The sequence below is a fragment of the Neltuma alba genome, unplaced genomic scaffold (assembly GCF_004799145.2).
Source record: "Neltuma alba isolate B1F8T4 unplaced genomic scaffold, ASM479914v2 tig00012805_pilon, whole genome shotgun sequence".
Lineage (NCBI taxonomy): Eukaryota > Viridiplantae > Streptophyta > Magnoliopsida > Fabales > Fabaceae > Neltuma > Neltuma alba.
This window is the reverse complement of record NW_021637202.1, coordinates 144,044-158,260: the sequence shown is the minus strand read 5'-3', so window position 1 is coordinate 158,260 and position 14,217 is coordinate 144,044. Positions and strand designations below refer to the sequence as shown.

General features: G+C 34.5%; 3 protein-coding genes across 3 annotated transcripts; 2 read left to right on the top strand and 1 right to left on the bottom strand.

Annotated features, from left to right (window-relative positions):
- Positions 1-1,038: 1,038 nt before the first annotated feature.
- Positions 1,039-1,838, bottom strand: LOC114731128 (uncharacterized). The gene is made up of 2 exons (XM_028918248.1): positions 1,364-1,838; positions 1,039-1,073 (listed from the first exon to the last, which is right to left on the bottom strand). Exons 1-2 carry the CDS (start codon positions 1,809-1,811, stop codon positions 1,039-1,041), a joined length of 483 nt encoding a protein of 160 aa, XP_028774081.1. The 5' UTR covers positions 1,812-1,838.
- A 4,484-nt stretch (positions 1,839-6,322) lies between these two features.
- On the top strand, positions 6,323-8,827 carry LOC114731119 (probable 3-beta-hydroxysteroid-Delta(8),Delta(7)-isomerase). Its single transcript, XM_028918239.1, has 4 exons — positions 6,323-6,555; positions 7,372-7,518; positions 7,641-7,749; positions 8,288-8,827. The coding sequence occupies exons 1-4, from the start codon at positions 6,402-6,404 to the stop codon at positions 8,553-8,555; spliced, it is 678 nt and encodes a 225-aa protein (XP_028774072.1). The 5' UTR covers positions 6,323-6,401; the 3' UTR covers positions 8,556-8,827.
- Positions 8,828-13,160: 4,333 nt separating this feature from the next.
- On the top strand, positions 13,161-14,217 carry LOC114731120 (cell number regulator 2-like). Its single transcript, XM_028918240.1, has 4 exons — positions 13,161-13,268; positions 13,441-13,512; positions 13,637-13,846; positions 13,981-14,217. Exons 1-4 carry the CDS (start codon positions 13,187-13,189, stop codon positions 14,058-14,060), a joined length of 444 nt encoding a protein of 147 aa, XP_028774073.1. The 5' UTR covers positions 13,161-13,186; the 3' UTR covers positions 14,061-14,217.

Genomic DNA, 14,217 nt, shown 5'->3' with positions numbered 1-14,217 from the left:
ATTTTAGGGAGTGAAATGGAAGATTAGAACAATCAAGAAGTAGTTGTTCTTGAGGAAGACATATAGGAGATGAATTGGATAAAATAGTTTGTTTTTGAAAGGGAAAAATGGATTCAAAAAATTCAACATTCCTGGACACGAGGATTTGTCTAGTTTTAATATCAAGAAGAACAGAGCCTTTAGTGCCCGGTTTAAAACCAAGAAATACACATTGATGAGCACGATAATCAAATTTTGTACGATTTTATGTTATAGTTGAAGCATAACAAAGGGAACCAAACACTCTTAGAGTGGAGAGGTCAGGTGGTTGTTGAAAAAAGAGTTCATGAGGAGCAACATTTTGCAGCAAAGGAGATGGAAGCATATTAATGATATAAGTTGCATGATTAAGTGCATAGGACCAGTAAGCTGTGGGCAGATGAGATTGAAATAAGAGAGCTCGTGTGACATTAAGCAAATGTTGGTGTTTTCTTTCCATAACACTATTTTGTTGAGGAGTTTCTACACAGGAAGTCTGATGTATGATTCCTTTAGAAGCAAAATAATTTGTCATAGCAAATTCTAAACCATTATCAAATCGAATGGTTTTAACAGAAAGATTAAAATGCTTTTCATGTAGAGTAATAAAATTTTGTAACAAAGACCGAATTTCAGACTTGTTATTCATGAGAAAGACCCAGGTGTATCTTGAAAAATCATCAACTATAGACAAAAAAAATACTTGTGTCCATGAACAGAAATGGAAGGAGCTGGTCCCCAGATATCAACATGAAGTAAATCAAACACACGAGCACTACGAGAAGTGCTAGTGGGAAATGGTAATTTTCTTTGTCCAGCAAAATGACATACATCACAATGAGCAGAAGAAAGATTACATGGAATTGAGGGGAATTTATTATGAATTCGCTGAAGAGATCCAGGAGACAGAAGTGCCATAAGTCGAAGAAGTTGGCATCATGGGTTCTAACATGAGTTCTGGAAGCAAGAGCAAGAGATGGATTTTCCTGACGCTTCATTATATATAATCCTTCTTGAACTTCAGCTGAACCAATTGTCTTCCACTTGGTCAAGTCCTGAATCAAACAAGAAGATTTGAGAAAAATGAGAATATAATTGAGACTGGCAGTAAGTTTGGTAACAGACAACAAATTAAAATGAAAATCAGAGAGATAAAAGGAATCAGAGAAATGGATGGTTCCTGATTGAGAGGCAGTGACAAAATTTCCATTAGGTAGGGAAACATTGATAGGCCGAATATTACTGTAGGAGGTAAAGGAAGAGAGATTGCAACAAATGTGATCTGTAGCTCCAGTATTAATGATCCAGAAGTTTTGAGAAAAGGTAGAGAGAACAAATGATTTACCTCCTTGGGAAGCAAAAACGTGATTTAAAGAAGGAGTTGGAGGGTTGGAGGAATTGTCCTTTTGAACCAGTGCTATAACCTGTTGATATTGCTCAGAAGTTAGACCAATTTTTGCATCATGAGAGGAATCCTTGGCTTCGGCTAATGAAATCGGAGGCTGAGAAATAGAATTATTGGCCAAGTGGGATGAATTTTGAAATTTAAAACCAAGAGGAAATCCATGCTTGCGATAACATGTCTCCTCTGTGTGTCTCAGCTTGCCACAAAACGTACACTGCTTGTTGTTGAAACTAGAATTAGAACCATTATTTTGCCAAGGTTGAGACTGAGATCGTGGATTAGGACCACGATTTGCCATGAGGACCTTGGATTTAGAAATCATCTCTTGTTCTTGCTGCAAAACAAGATTACAGACACGATTTATACCAGGAATAGGATCCATAAGCATTATTTGAGATTTAACCCCTGTAAATCGATCATTAAGGCCACGAAGAAAACGGATAGGGTAATCTTGTTGCAGATACTTTCGAGCTTTACAAGTAAATAGGAGAGAGGTCGTAGATTTTGCAATTCATCCCAAAGAATCTTAAGCTTGGTGAAATATTGGCCAACTGGTAAATCTCCTTGTCTTAAAGAAAACATTTCTTCTTGGATTTCTGCAATACGAGAAGCATCGTTTTGAGAAAAACAATCTGCTAGATCTAACCAAAGGTCATAAGCTGTGTCGATCCAAAGAACACTCTGTGAAATATTCGGTGAGAGACATCGATTGATCCATGAAATCACCAGATTATTGCATCAACGCCAGGCCAAATACAACGGATATGTTGGAACTGGACAAGAAATGCTTTTGTTAACAAAATCTATCTTGTTCTTGGACTCCAAGGCCATTGCCATAGCTTGCGACCAAGAGTGATAGTTATTTCCTGGGAGCGGAGGAGAAACAAGAACAGACCCTAGGTTTTCATTTGGATGTATACAATACAGGCTAGTAGGACTCTGGATTTGCTTAGAAATTGAAGAAGAAACAGAAGAAGACATTTCAAAGCAAAGAAAAAAAATACTGCGGAAGTCAGGAAGAAAGAGAAGGGCGAGAAAATCAAGGAAGGAGAATGAGAGAGCATAAATGCTTTGATACCATGTTACGGAGTGAACATGGTGATAAGAATGGGAAAGTAACTTTTCTATTATTTCATCTTGGATATATATACAGAGTATGAAAAGGACTACACGCGTGAGCTGTACAATCAGTTTTATTCTAGCTGAACTAATCTAACTAATATAACCAATATTATAAATTAGTTATACTTAGATATTTATACTCTAACAATTCATGCATCAAGCCATTGAGATTAATAAAACAAAATGTTAAATAGTAGTCCAAATTTCTAAAACTAAATCAAATCAAGTTATTTTCTTAAATCGTAGAAAGCACCAACTAAACACTAAACAATAGCAACATCATCAACATGATTTTCATCACTATCTTCAATATCAATAATATTTAAATGTAACTCACTACAAGTAGGCTCTTTTTTGGTGAAAAATATCAAGATTTGCTTCTTTGAATAAATTTTATTTTAGTTTGAGATATATTACTGTTAGAAACTCATAAGTTTTAATTCAAATAATAAAATCACAAGTTATATAAGTATAAAAATACTCTCTTATCAAATATATATAGTTTAAAAATATTAATAAACATAATATAAATCAAATTATTATATAAATATTTGCAATATCATTAATAATGTAAAAAAAAAAATATTAACATCAAATTAATAAATTTGAAAATATTAAAAAAATTAAAAAGACCTAAATGGGCCGACTGTTTACGCTCTCGACCTATTCAGATTAGCTCTTTTAAATCTGCTTTTAATTTGGAAGGAAAAATTTCAAGTCCATCCTTTTTAATTTTTAAGCCTAAATGGGTTGGCCTAATTGGCTCAATCTGTTTTCTCAACTCTAGTATTAGAAGGGAGGTCAGAAACACTTCTTAAAAAAAAAAAAATTATATCAAAGAGAGTAGCCTCAGAAACCCCAAGGAGGAGAATATTTATTAATTATAAAATCAATGTACAGTAGGTACCATTATTTTTCAATGAATAAGTTACTTGTGCCGGACACAATTCTGATCAATGTATAATATTATGAAAAATAGATATAAAATTTTGGCTACTACTTAATATCAGCAATAGGTCTGAAAAAAATATTTAAATATAAAAAATTTAGATATTTATACCTTGTAGAAGAAAGCAATCGTGATACATGTGTTTGGAATAGATTCTATTTGGAGAGTTGAAAAAACACTAGTTGAAAGATTCTATACATCAAATTAATAAAAATTTTCACATTTAATTTTATTAAAAAGGCAAATATATGTGATACAATAGTATGGTTCCTAAACCTTTTTGGACAAAGCAACATACACATGCAAGGTCAGAAAAAAAGAAGAAGCATGCACATGCCAACAAAAGCTTTTCTGAAGAGTACTTCCATCACGTGGGACTTCAGAGTTCAGAAACAAAAGAAGTGAAAAGGAACACACAAGAGGAATGAGGCATGCGGGAAATTTTTCATGGCGGGAACTTGGAATTAGGTTGGGGGGGGGGGGGAATGTTGAGGCAATTAGTGAAGAAATCAAGAATGGCTTGTGAAGCCCAATTTGAAGAAGTGGCTTGGTGGAAGAGATTTTAAGGTGGGTGATATAAATAATTTAAATGTAATTTGTTGGTATTATATATTAAGTAATATGAAAAACTTACGTGAAGATCTTTATATTCATTATGTTAAGTTTTCCAATCACATATATAATTATATGTGATTCACAAATTTGACCTAATGAATATTAAAGACAGACCGTAAGTGTTTTCTTAATTTTTTTTTTGACCAAATAGATTGCTAGCAGAAATGCATCACTATGAAGCATGGAAATTCCAATAAATCACGCCAACCTTCAAATGCTACACAACACAACAATATATATTTTTATATGTACTATTGAATAATTACATAGTCAAATCAAAGCCAAGATACGATCATACCCTGTTCGGACAATTACCTTCTTAATTATAATTTTTGATCCTTAATATAAAATCTACTTAACTATTTTAGATATACTAAAAAATATTTAAATTAATTATTTGTTAAACATATGTGTTGATTTTTTTAAAATATCTTTTTATATATTCGAATTGAAACTATTTTTTGATGCAATCCCTCTTAACATGTACAATTAATAGAATTAGTTTGGATAACTAAAAAGGACATGCTACCTCCAGCCCCTAATACAAGACATTGTTTGATTTTTATTTTGATCGTAAATATAAAAATCCAATCCATTTTGTCTTTCATATTTATATATTTTTTCAAGATAGTCCTTCTAATAATAATAGTTTTAACCAATAAATTTGATTAGTAAGGATATTTTAGGAAAGACAACACCTTACAGATAACCAACTTAACTTCTTTCCTTAATCTCTTCAAATTAGTCGACTAGCTTTTATAAATAGGATCGAAGATAATAATATATTTGAGTCTTATATTTAAAATCGAAGTAATACCATAAAATTCATTGAATAGGTCGATCTAAATATTTAAGTTTCCTAGATCCATGAATAAATTTATGATAAGAAGATAAAGAAAAAATTACTAGATATGATTTGGCTACATGATATTTGGATAATTTTAAAAGTTTGATACTAACTTAAATTGGCACGAGTGATAAGGATGACAGCTTGAAAGGCGTTGGCTTTTATTGCCAAACAATATTTCTAGTGTCCAAAAAAAAAAAATCTACTTCAAGTATAACCTTGATGAATTAAGCACATTGATAGTATCTTAATAAAAATATCCCAACTCGCGACATTCCTAGTGATAAGAGTCTTAATTACTTAAATATAATGTTTCAAGTTTAAGTATATAAGATTACACAAACATCTTGAGAGGATTATTTCTAATTAAACCTAATAATATTTGAATCTGATTCAATCAGATAATCATTAAAAACAAAATAAAAAACTATATATCAATAGAGAATTCACTAGAAATTTCAAATAGATATTTTTTTAAAAATATGTTGACAATGTTTAAGTGATGCAGTGATAATTAAAAGATTAAATTACATATATTTTTTAATTTATTAAAATACACAAACGGCTCTTCCATCTTTAAAATTAATACTTTCACATAAACTATATCAAAATCATTTTTTTCCCCAACACTTATAAATTTATAGCAGTAAAGTTTTTTGAAATTACATAAAAAGATATTTTTAATAAATATAAAATGAATATATGTAATCTCAATTAACTAGACTGTTAAAATATTGGAATGTTTGATTTTTTATTTTAAAAAACCGTACATAAATTTAAAAATAAAATATATGCATGCTTTTTATGAAATTTGGGTAATTTTATATACTTTATAAATTTCTCATACTAATATTCACTAATTATAAGTTTATAACTGTCCAAAATAAAATCGATTAATTAATCATAATATTAATGTGGTTTCTTTTACAAAATACTAATGTGATAAACGTTTTCATTATGATATGGCCATTTAAACATGAGCTCTAGACTACGAATCCATGTGACCGTGAAGATCAGGAACTCCAAGAATGACATTTAATATTTATTGAAACTATCAAAAAATTTTATTAAAAAAATAAAATTTTTTTTGAGCATTATTGTTTGTCAAATGGACAAATACTAAATATGAATATATGAAAATTTAAATTTGGAATCGGAGCTGACTTATTACTCATTAATCTACCATCTTGACCGGTTCAGTTACTGTCCGGTTTTTAATACCTTGATTTTGATTTAATACTCAAACCACACCAGTTGAAGATTGATTTTTTTTTTGGCCAACATTTATAAGAAAATCGATTAAAGTTAATCATAATATTGATGTAGTTACTTTTTCAAGGGATTCACTATTTATTCATTTTGTGAGAGCCCGCGTTGACGCTCTTTCAGAATTCCCCGTCGCGTTTTCCGATCAGATTCACTCAGCAGTAGCTATAGCGGCAACAATGGAGGGATCTCAGGTCACGCACAGTCATCCCTATGAGCCAAGGGACTTGCAGCTTCCTGGTTTCGTTCCCTTATTCCTCTCTCAGTCTACCATTATTGGAGTCTACGGTGTGGCTTCTCTTCTCGTCGTCTCTTTCATCTGGCTCCTCTCAGGTACCCTTATCCAATCTGTAGATTCATTCATTGTGTTCTTTTGGTGGTCCACAAAAATCGACTGTGTGTTCTAAGTTGAAATGGACATCTCTATGCTTCGGAGTAGTTGTGCTGATTGGTTTTTCTTATCAGTTTAAATTTGTCGCCTTTTTTGACTGCTCACAAGAAAAATTAGTGTACTGCCCGTCTTGAACATGTTTGCTCCAAATTGTTTTCAATGTAGAGGTCTATTTCCAGAGAGTGTTTTATTATTTTTTCATTTTTCATTTTTCATCGCAAGGTAAAGTTATCTTCTCGCTGTAATTGTATTGGGTCCTTGCTGTTCCTGAATGCATTAGATTGTCCTGTCTGCGCATATCATTTTGTACAGTGCTTCACAATATTGGACTGGCAGGGTGTGTTTCTTTTTCTCGTGTAAGGTCTGCAAGATTTTCCTTCGAATCCTGATCTGCCGTTGCCAAATTATACATTAATGAAATTTATTTGGCAATGTTGATTATACTCTGAAGTCTGAAACTATCCATTCTAATGCTTACGCTATTTTTCTTCTTGAATTTAAGGGCTCAATTGCGCTTGAAAGTTTAAACAAGAACCGTGGATAAAATTTTAGAACCCAATTAGTAGTTTGTGCACTAAAGCAAACATGTCATTTCTTTTTCAGTGTCTCAGCTCTTCAACTTGATTAGGAAATCACTCAGTTAAGAGTTAACTAGGTGCATTACCATGTGCACACCGAAAATGATATGTTCTGCTTCAAATTTTAAGGGCAAATGATTATAGGATTCTCATTTTTCCCTGCTGACATGACTATCGCAGGACGCCTGCGCAAGTTAACAAAAATCGATCGCGTGTTAATGTGCTGGTGGGCATTCACAGGGCTCACGCACATTATTCTTGAAGGCTATTTTGTTTTCTCCCCAGAATTTTACAAGGATAAGACTGCCAACTACCTGGCTGAAGTTTGTGAGTCCTTTAATTTTTCTTTTTCACATTGCTCACCTGACATTCCTAGCATCTGAACTTATGGTGCCTTTCAATGAGTAAGCAGTTTTAATTGATGAAAATCCTATATGAACGATTGACAGGGAAGGAATACAGCAAAGGGGATTCAAGGTATGCTGGAAGGGATGCAGGGATAGTCACTGTTGAAGGAATTACGGCAGTTTTGGAGGGTCCAGCTAGCCTTTTGGTTGTGTAAGTTCAAGACTGATAGGTTCTGGACAGAATAATGGCATAGATAGTCTGAAATCCTCTATTGAACGGGGAAAATCTGAGGATTACAATCACCAATACTGGAAATGACGCAGAAAAACTGTAAACACCAATGAAAAACCACTCTCATATCCCAGTTTTCAGGAGACCAGATCCTCTGCTCCCCCAAAACAAAACAATAAACACCCCACAGACACACACAGCCCCCAGAATATAGCCTACGCATCCAACCTGTCAGGACAATTCGTTACTCTTGATCCTGCCCATTGTGCCCCTCATCCTGCTCGTGATGAACTTCCATTTGTTGGTTTGGGCTTTGCACCTTCTTGTGGCTCAGTTTCGCTTTTCTCTGATAAATCTTTCCCCATTTCCCAGTAACGACCTAGAGAGCTAATGTTATTATCCTGAAATAAATAAGTCAACGTTTATACATCCAGCCTAATTCTGGATTATCTTGTCGTTTTCTCTTCTCTCATTTTCTATGCTGGCCTTATGTTTATGCTGCCATTATGGATTACAGATACGCAATAGCTTCTGGCAAGTCATACAGCTACATACTTCAGTTTGCTGTTTGTTTGGGACAGCTATATGGAACTGCTGTCTATTATACAACGGCAATCTTGGAAGGTGACAAGTTCTCTGCTAACACTTTTTACTATTATGCATACTACATTGGAGCAAATTTCTCTTGGATCGTGATACCTTCACTCATCTCCATTCGCTGTTGGAGGAAAATCTGCACGGCCATACAGACCCAAAGCCAGACCAAAAAGACTAAAGTTCGCTGATGCAGGTTTCAGATTATCAGTTTTCAAAATGATCAGGTAATTGATAATGTTGTGTTGGGTGAATGTTAAGTGTTAAGCGTCAAGAGAATGTTCTCTCTTGTTAACTTACAGCATGGGATATTTCAAATTTTCAGATTGGATAGACGTTTTGATATTTAATTTTCTTAAATTTGCTTATGTTGAGAAGAAACATTTCACTCTGGCCATGATGGATGGTCAGGATCACAACTTCCTCATTAATGCACTGTGTCCATTTTTTTTCTTGATACAAATTACAAGATGTTTTTAAAAACTTCTTCCGCTATGTGGGGCCCCCTCTGAGTACTTGAGCATGAAAAACCTTGCAAACGAGTTTATGCCATGGTTAAGGCAAGAGGAGGAAATGTAGGCTTTTAAATCCACAATGGGTTGCAATAAAGATGGAGATGGGTACACTGATAAGACTTGTCATCTGTCAAGCTATTGTCACCGTAAATATACACTTAGAAAGGTTAGCATAAGAAGTAGACTCCTGCCTTATCTGATTGCTTTGTCATAGAACGACTAATTCCGTGGAACCTCACTTAGTTTTCAGTAATAAAAAAATTAGGTTAAAGACTTAACTATTATTTTCAAAACTTAAATTCATTTCTAAATAACATATCTCCTATTGTAAGATATTTACAATCTAGCTTCTACTTTTCGCGAAATTTGATAGAAGACTCAGCTATCGTTCTAATATAATTTCTTGATTACTCAGAACTGCGAGGCTTGTCGGAAACATTTTGTTGACTTACTTGGAAAATATAAATAGCTTCCAAGAGGTGTATCTTGCATTTTCAAGCGTGAAATATTTTTAACTTCTGGTATCCAGCGGCCATAAAATTCTATTAAAGCAATAGTTCAGGTTGGTGATGGCTTTGATGAGGATAGCTCAGGCAACAGTGACAATGGTTCTAACAACTGCAGGCGATGCAACCTTAGAACCTTTTTTCTTTTTCTTTTTTTTGGGGGGAATACAAAGGTCACAGTGAAACCGTCTGGAAATAGAACAAGTCGAGCAGGTCAGAGTGACTAATAACAAGTCTATGCATCCTGGAGTTGGATGATTGAAGATAGTAGCATTGAAATTGTCTTGGTTAGCTTGATGAGCTAACCAATCGGCACAGGTGTTCGTTTCTCTGAAGACATGGTCAATAATGACAATCCAGTTGCTCATGATATGGTCGTTAATAGTCCCAAGTGTCTGATCAGGGGGTGATCATTCGAATTCTCATGGCGAATGAGGGAGATTGCCTCGATCAAGCCACATTGGAGGTTGACTTTAGCGTGTTTTTCTTTCCCACAAAAAAATACCTTTGATTCTTCATAAAGAGCTAGTTTAACATTTAATTTATTCTTAAATACAAGATTTTAATTCACTTTTTTTTATATTTATTTATTTTTTAAGGGAATTGTGTTAAAAGTTTCATATCTAGCTAATGCACTTGATTAATAAGAGTATTTTAGAAAAGTTAACACTTATTTGTTACAAATAACTAACTTTAACTAATTTTCTTAATTTACTCAAATCAATCAACTAACTCTTACACTAAAGATCGGAGGTAATACTTAGAATTTTAGCGGTAGTGCTTGGGTGGAATCCAAGGTGTTTAGTGAAACCCTGTAACTCGTTTCCTCGTTTATCACATTCGATGCCTCCGCAGGTTGCTGCTTCAGTGCGATCAGCAGATCTATCGACATCTAATCTAACCCAGACTGTTTGAGGCAGTGTCCATTTAGAGCATGTATCTCTCCGTTGTTCACATATGCTCATCCTATCCTCCAACTTTAAGACAGTAATTATAGTTTGTGTGGAGATGAAAGCAATTTCTGCTCGTGGGATGGGATCATCCAAGTATAGAGACCTACCTCTGGCTTTCCATTTGTTCCGGCGAACTTGCGTAAAGAGTCTTTGCGAAGATATTTTTCTAGCACTCGGGCTTCCTACCTCGTTCTTTGTATTCCATAGAATCCATTCCTGCAAAGAAAGAGAGAAGAAAGCATTCAGTGGAGGTTGTTTCACTAGTTTAAGCCAAACTTCTTTGGCTTCTATACAACCTCTGAGGAGGATATGGAGGGAAGTATCTAGGGTGTTGCAGCCAAAAGGGCAAGTCCTTTGATAAACTCCACTTCCTTCTATATGAATAAACTTGGATTGAAGTCGATCCCAAGCCACCCTCCATAGAAAAGGTTTGATCCCCCCCCCCCCCAATAAGTTGGCCACTTTCATATTCTAGTCCAGATCTCAGAGCTTCAATTCCTATCTTGGTTCTTGATGGCTTTGTATGCAGATTTTTTTGGGGGTATAAACCTAGGTTTTTTTCAGTTACTTTGAATTTAAAACTAATCTCTGTCAATCGAAAACGTTAAGATTAAAACCCCTTCAATAAGTGCGCCTCCCGATATCCAAATTTAATTGAAGGCCTTCAGGTCACATCCTCCCGAAGGCAGCGAGACATTCTTTGTGTGTTCTATTTGCATGTTATGGTCTTGAAATCAGAAATCTGGGAAGTGGAGACCAATTGCGGTACCAAAATGTATATTATTTAAACCGGACTTTTCTCTCTCCTTCGTTAAATGCTCAACTCGCCTAAAGAACTTTAGCCATTTTTAGCTTATTTTTCATATTATTCAAAATCAATTTCAATTAATGCGGTTGACCCAATTTCTCTGAATTATTAGGAAAAAAAATACTAAATGTACCAATGACTACCCAACTACTCCTAAAAATACTTTAACTAAACAGGAAGCGTAATCAGTGCATTTAATTCAAAGCATTCAATCTTGATCGACGTGGTTCACCCAAATAGGAGTGACAATTTTTCTCTTCGGGTCAATTTTTTCCCACCCCTTGTGGAAATAAGAAAAACAAATTGATGAAAAATCTCTCATTAAAAAATTTATTGCTAAAGCTACTTGAAGACTAAGTCCATGGGCGAGTACAACTCATCTCCATCAAGTTTAACTTTTTTTTTTTTTTGGAGTTATGTGCAAATGTCTTTTATTCTGTACATAATTAAAAATAGATTGCATGCAGATGGGGAAAAAAAAAAGTTTCACCCATTGAAAATTAGTTTGCACAGAGATTCATAAAAAATTTTGACATATGTTGGACAATGAAATTTGTAACAAGAGGTTTTCACCAATTTTCTCAAATAAGAAAGAAAATAAAGGGTTTCTATTGTGAATATGGAGATGACAACGAGCACTGCAGCAGAAAATTCTGATAAGTCCAAACTTAATGACATCCCTACACGTTAGTTTCTTTGAGAGATCCACATAATAAGGCAATCTTGACAAAATGTCCATAGCTTTAGAGGGATTACTCATCTGGTTTGGAAATTGGAATACAACTTAGCCTTAACTTGAAGATTCTCCTAAAAACAATGTTCTTGTTTGCAATTTGACCAACTCTATCTTATCTGGGCTGTCTATTTGTCAAAGGAAATAAGGAATGATGATAAGGATGTGGCTTCTCAGCTTCCTGGTCAACCGCAAAAATTTGAGTCAACCTTTGATTTCGGATTGAGAATGTTTAAGTAAATGTCCCAGCATTATCACACAGCCTAGCCATATAGCTTTGACTAAGCAACTTCATTCTTCAAGTGACGAAGCACCTTGTTATAAAGAAAATGTCATTGTAGCTTTATGATGCGCCGCTAATTGTGGCATTATTGATCAATATCTTTGCTTCTGCAGCCAATGAATGCAACATGTCGTTCTTCCCATACTTAAAGCACAACTATACATCAATGAAGTCAAAGTCAACTCCAAGGTTTGGATAGGAAGAAAATGGGAGGGGATGGAATAGGAAGGTGCGAATACTATGAGAAAAAAACTTTTAAGATTAATAAAATATTTACTATTTTAAACAGTTTTTCCTTCTAGTATTCTTTCTCCTTCCAAACAGTTTTTCCTTCTAGTATTCTTTCTCCTTCCAAATCATTGGTATAATTAAAAAAAAAAAGATTTTAGGAGAATTGGGTATTTGCCTATTTGGGGGTTCTCAGAGTTAGAAGAGGCTTCATGGATAAAACACATGCTCATGAATACAAATATTTATTTGAACTAATTTGTCTCACACACACACACGGGGGTTTAAATTGAATTATATTTACACAATTTTGGGAGATATGAATATGCATGGCAATCAAATAAACATTGATTCTAGCTAGAGGCTTGATATCAGTAATCTATATTTAGCTAATAAATACCATAGATAATTATGAAATTACTTCCATTCCATTTCTGATGAATGGAATTGTATCCATATATACACAATTCAATGGGCCGGCCGGCGGACGAGAAGAACAAGGGAATGTAAAGAATAAAGAAACTACATGGTTCTTCATAGCTTGCCATGTGCCGCTTTACAAGGCCAGCCTTGCACTATTGGAATAGCGAACCAATTACTTGAATATCTATAAACAAAAAATGAAGCCAATTAAAGTCAACCAAGAAGGAGCTTTCTGCCTTTCTCAATAGCCTATATATATATATTTACACACACACACAGAGTACAGAATTTTCCTATGAAACCCATCTTCACGCATCTGATACATATCTAGCTTCTTATTATTACTTCTTCACCTTCGATCGACTGATTCAAAATGTATAACGGAGATGCCAAACCTCATCCTCATGGGCAATGGACCACAGGTCTATGTGATTGCTGTGAAGATCCTGGAAATTGTCCGTAAAGCTCTCTCTCTCTCTCTCTCTCTGAACTCACAGTCAATATTATATCCATTAGATTAATTTTTAGTTTCAGAAAAGCATGTTTCTCTGTGTGTATGTGTGTGTATATATTTATATAGTAATTCAAGTGTGACGCGTTGTTGATCTTTTTTTCATTCTGTTGAAGGCTGCCTGACCTGCTGTTGCCCATGCGTTGCCTTTGGTCAGAGTGCTGAAGTGATAGACAAAGGAAACACATGTGAGAAATAATTAACCTTATCATGACCGTGACAATACGTTGTTCTTGTTACTCTATATATACAGAGACATAATATATAACGAGGATGTGGTGTTTATACATATATGCGTGTGTGTCTTTGCAGCTTGTGCGTGCGCGGGTTTAGTGTTCTATGTTCTGTCGTACGTAGGATGCGTGTGCTTGTATTCGTTTACGTACAGAGGCAAACTGAGAGGGCTTTTTAACTTACCAGAAGAACCCTGCAATGATTGCTGCATTCACTTCTGGTGCACTTCTTGTGCTCTTTGCCAAGAATACAGAGAGCTCAAAAACCGTGGAATCCATCCCTCCTTAGGTTTGTGTTTCTGTTTTGAAGTTTATCCTATACTTGTTTGATTGATCAGTCTTTAAAATAAAATGGCAATTCGTCTTTTGATATTATATCTTCAAAAGATCTAATTCCTGTAAGATATATACATATACGCATAGGTTGGACTGGGAATGAAGAAAACATGAACAGAGCTACTACTCAAGTGCCTCCAAAAGTTGCACCAGCCATGACTCGCTAGCTAGCTGGAATATTTTCGCACGTCTCTTTGGCGTTTGATTCCCCTCTTGTCGTTTGTATGTTTTCTAGTTTGAGCATCTTTAGAGGACGTGTGTGTAATTCCTTTAGTTTATTTCTCCTTTGTATGTGTGAGCTGTGAAGTAATTATTAATTATCTT

What these genes read in the sequence shown, in the direction of transcription:
- LOC114731119 (XM_028918239.1), top strand. Translation starts at nt 6,402, where the DNA reads ATGGAGGGATCTCAGGTCACGCACAGTCATCCCTATGAGCCAAGGGAC. An exon ending in TTTCATCTGGCTCCTCTCAG is followed by an intron (nt 6,556 to 7,371) that starts GTACCCTTATCC and finishes TGACTATCGCAG; the next exon opens with GACGCCTGCGCAAGTTAACA. An exon ending in CAACTACCTGGCTGAAGTTT is followed by an intron (nt 7,519 to 7,640) that starts GTGAGTCCTTTA and finishes AACGATTGACAG; the next exon opens with GGAAGGAATACAGCAAAGGG.
- LOC114731120 (XM_028918240.1), top strand. Translation starts at nt 13,187, where the DNA reads ATGTATAACGGAGATGCCAAACCTCATCCTCATGGGCAATGGACCACA. An exon ending in CTGTGAAGATCCTGGAAATT is followed by an intron (nt 13,269 to 13,440) that starts GTCCGTAAAGCT and finishes ATTCTGTTGAAG; the next exon opens with GCTGCCTGACCTGCTGTTGC. An exon ending in GATAGACAAAGGAAACACAT is followed by an intron (nt 13,513 to 13,636) that starts GTGAGAAATAAT and finishes GTGTCTTTGCAG; the next exon opens with CTTGTGCGTGCGCGGGTTTA.
- LOC114731128 (XM_028918248.1), bottom strand. Translation starts at nt 1,811, where the DNA reads ATGCTTATGGATCCTATTCCTGGTATAAATCGTGTCTGTAATCTTGTT. An exon ending in CGTTTTTGCTTCCCAAGGAG is followed by an intron (nt 1,074 to 1,363) that starts GTAAATCATTTG and finishes TGTTTGATTCAG; the next exon opens with GACTTGACCAAGTGGAAGAC.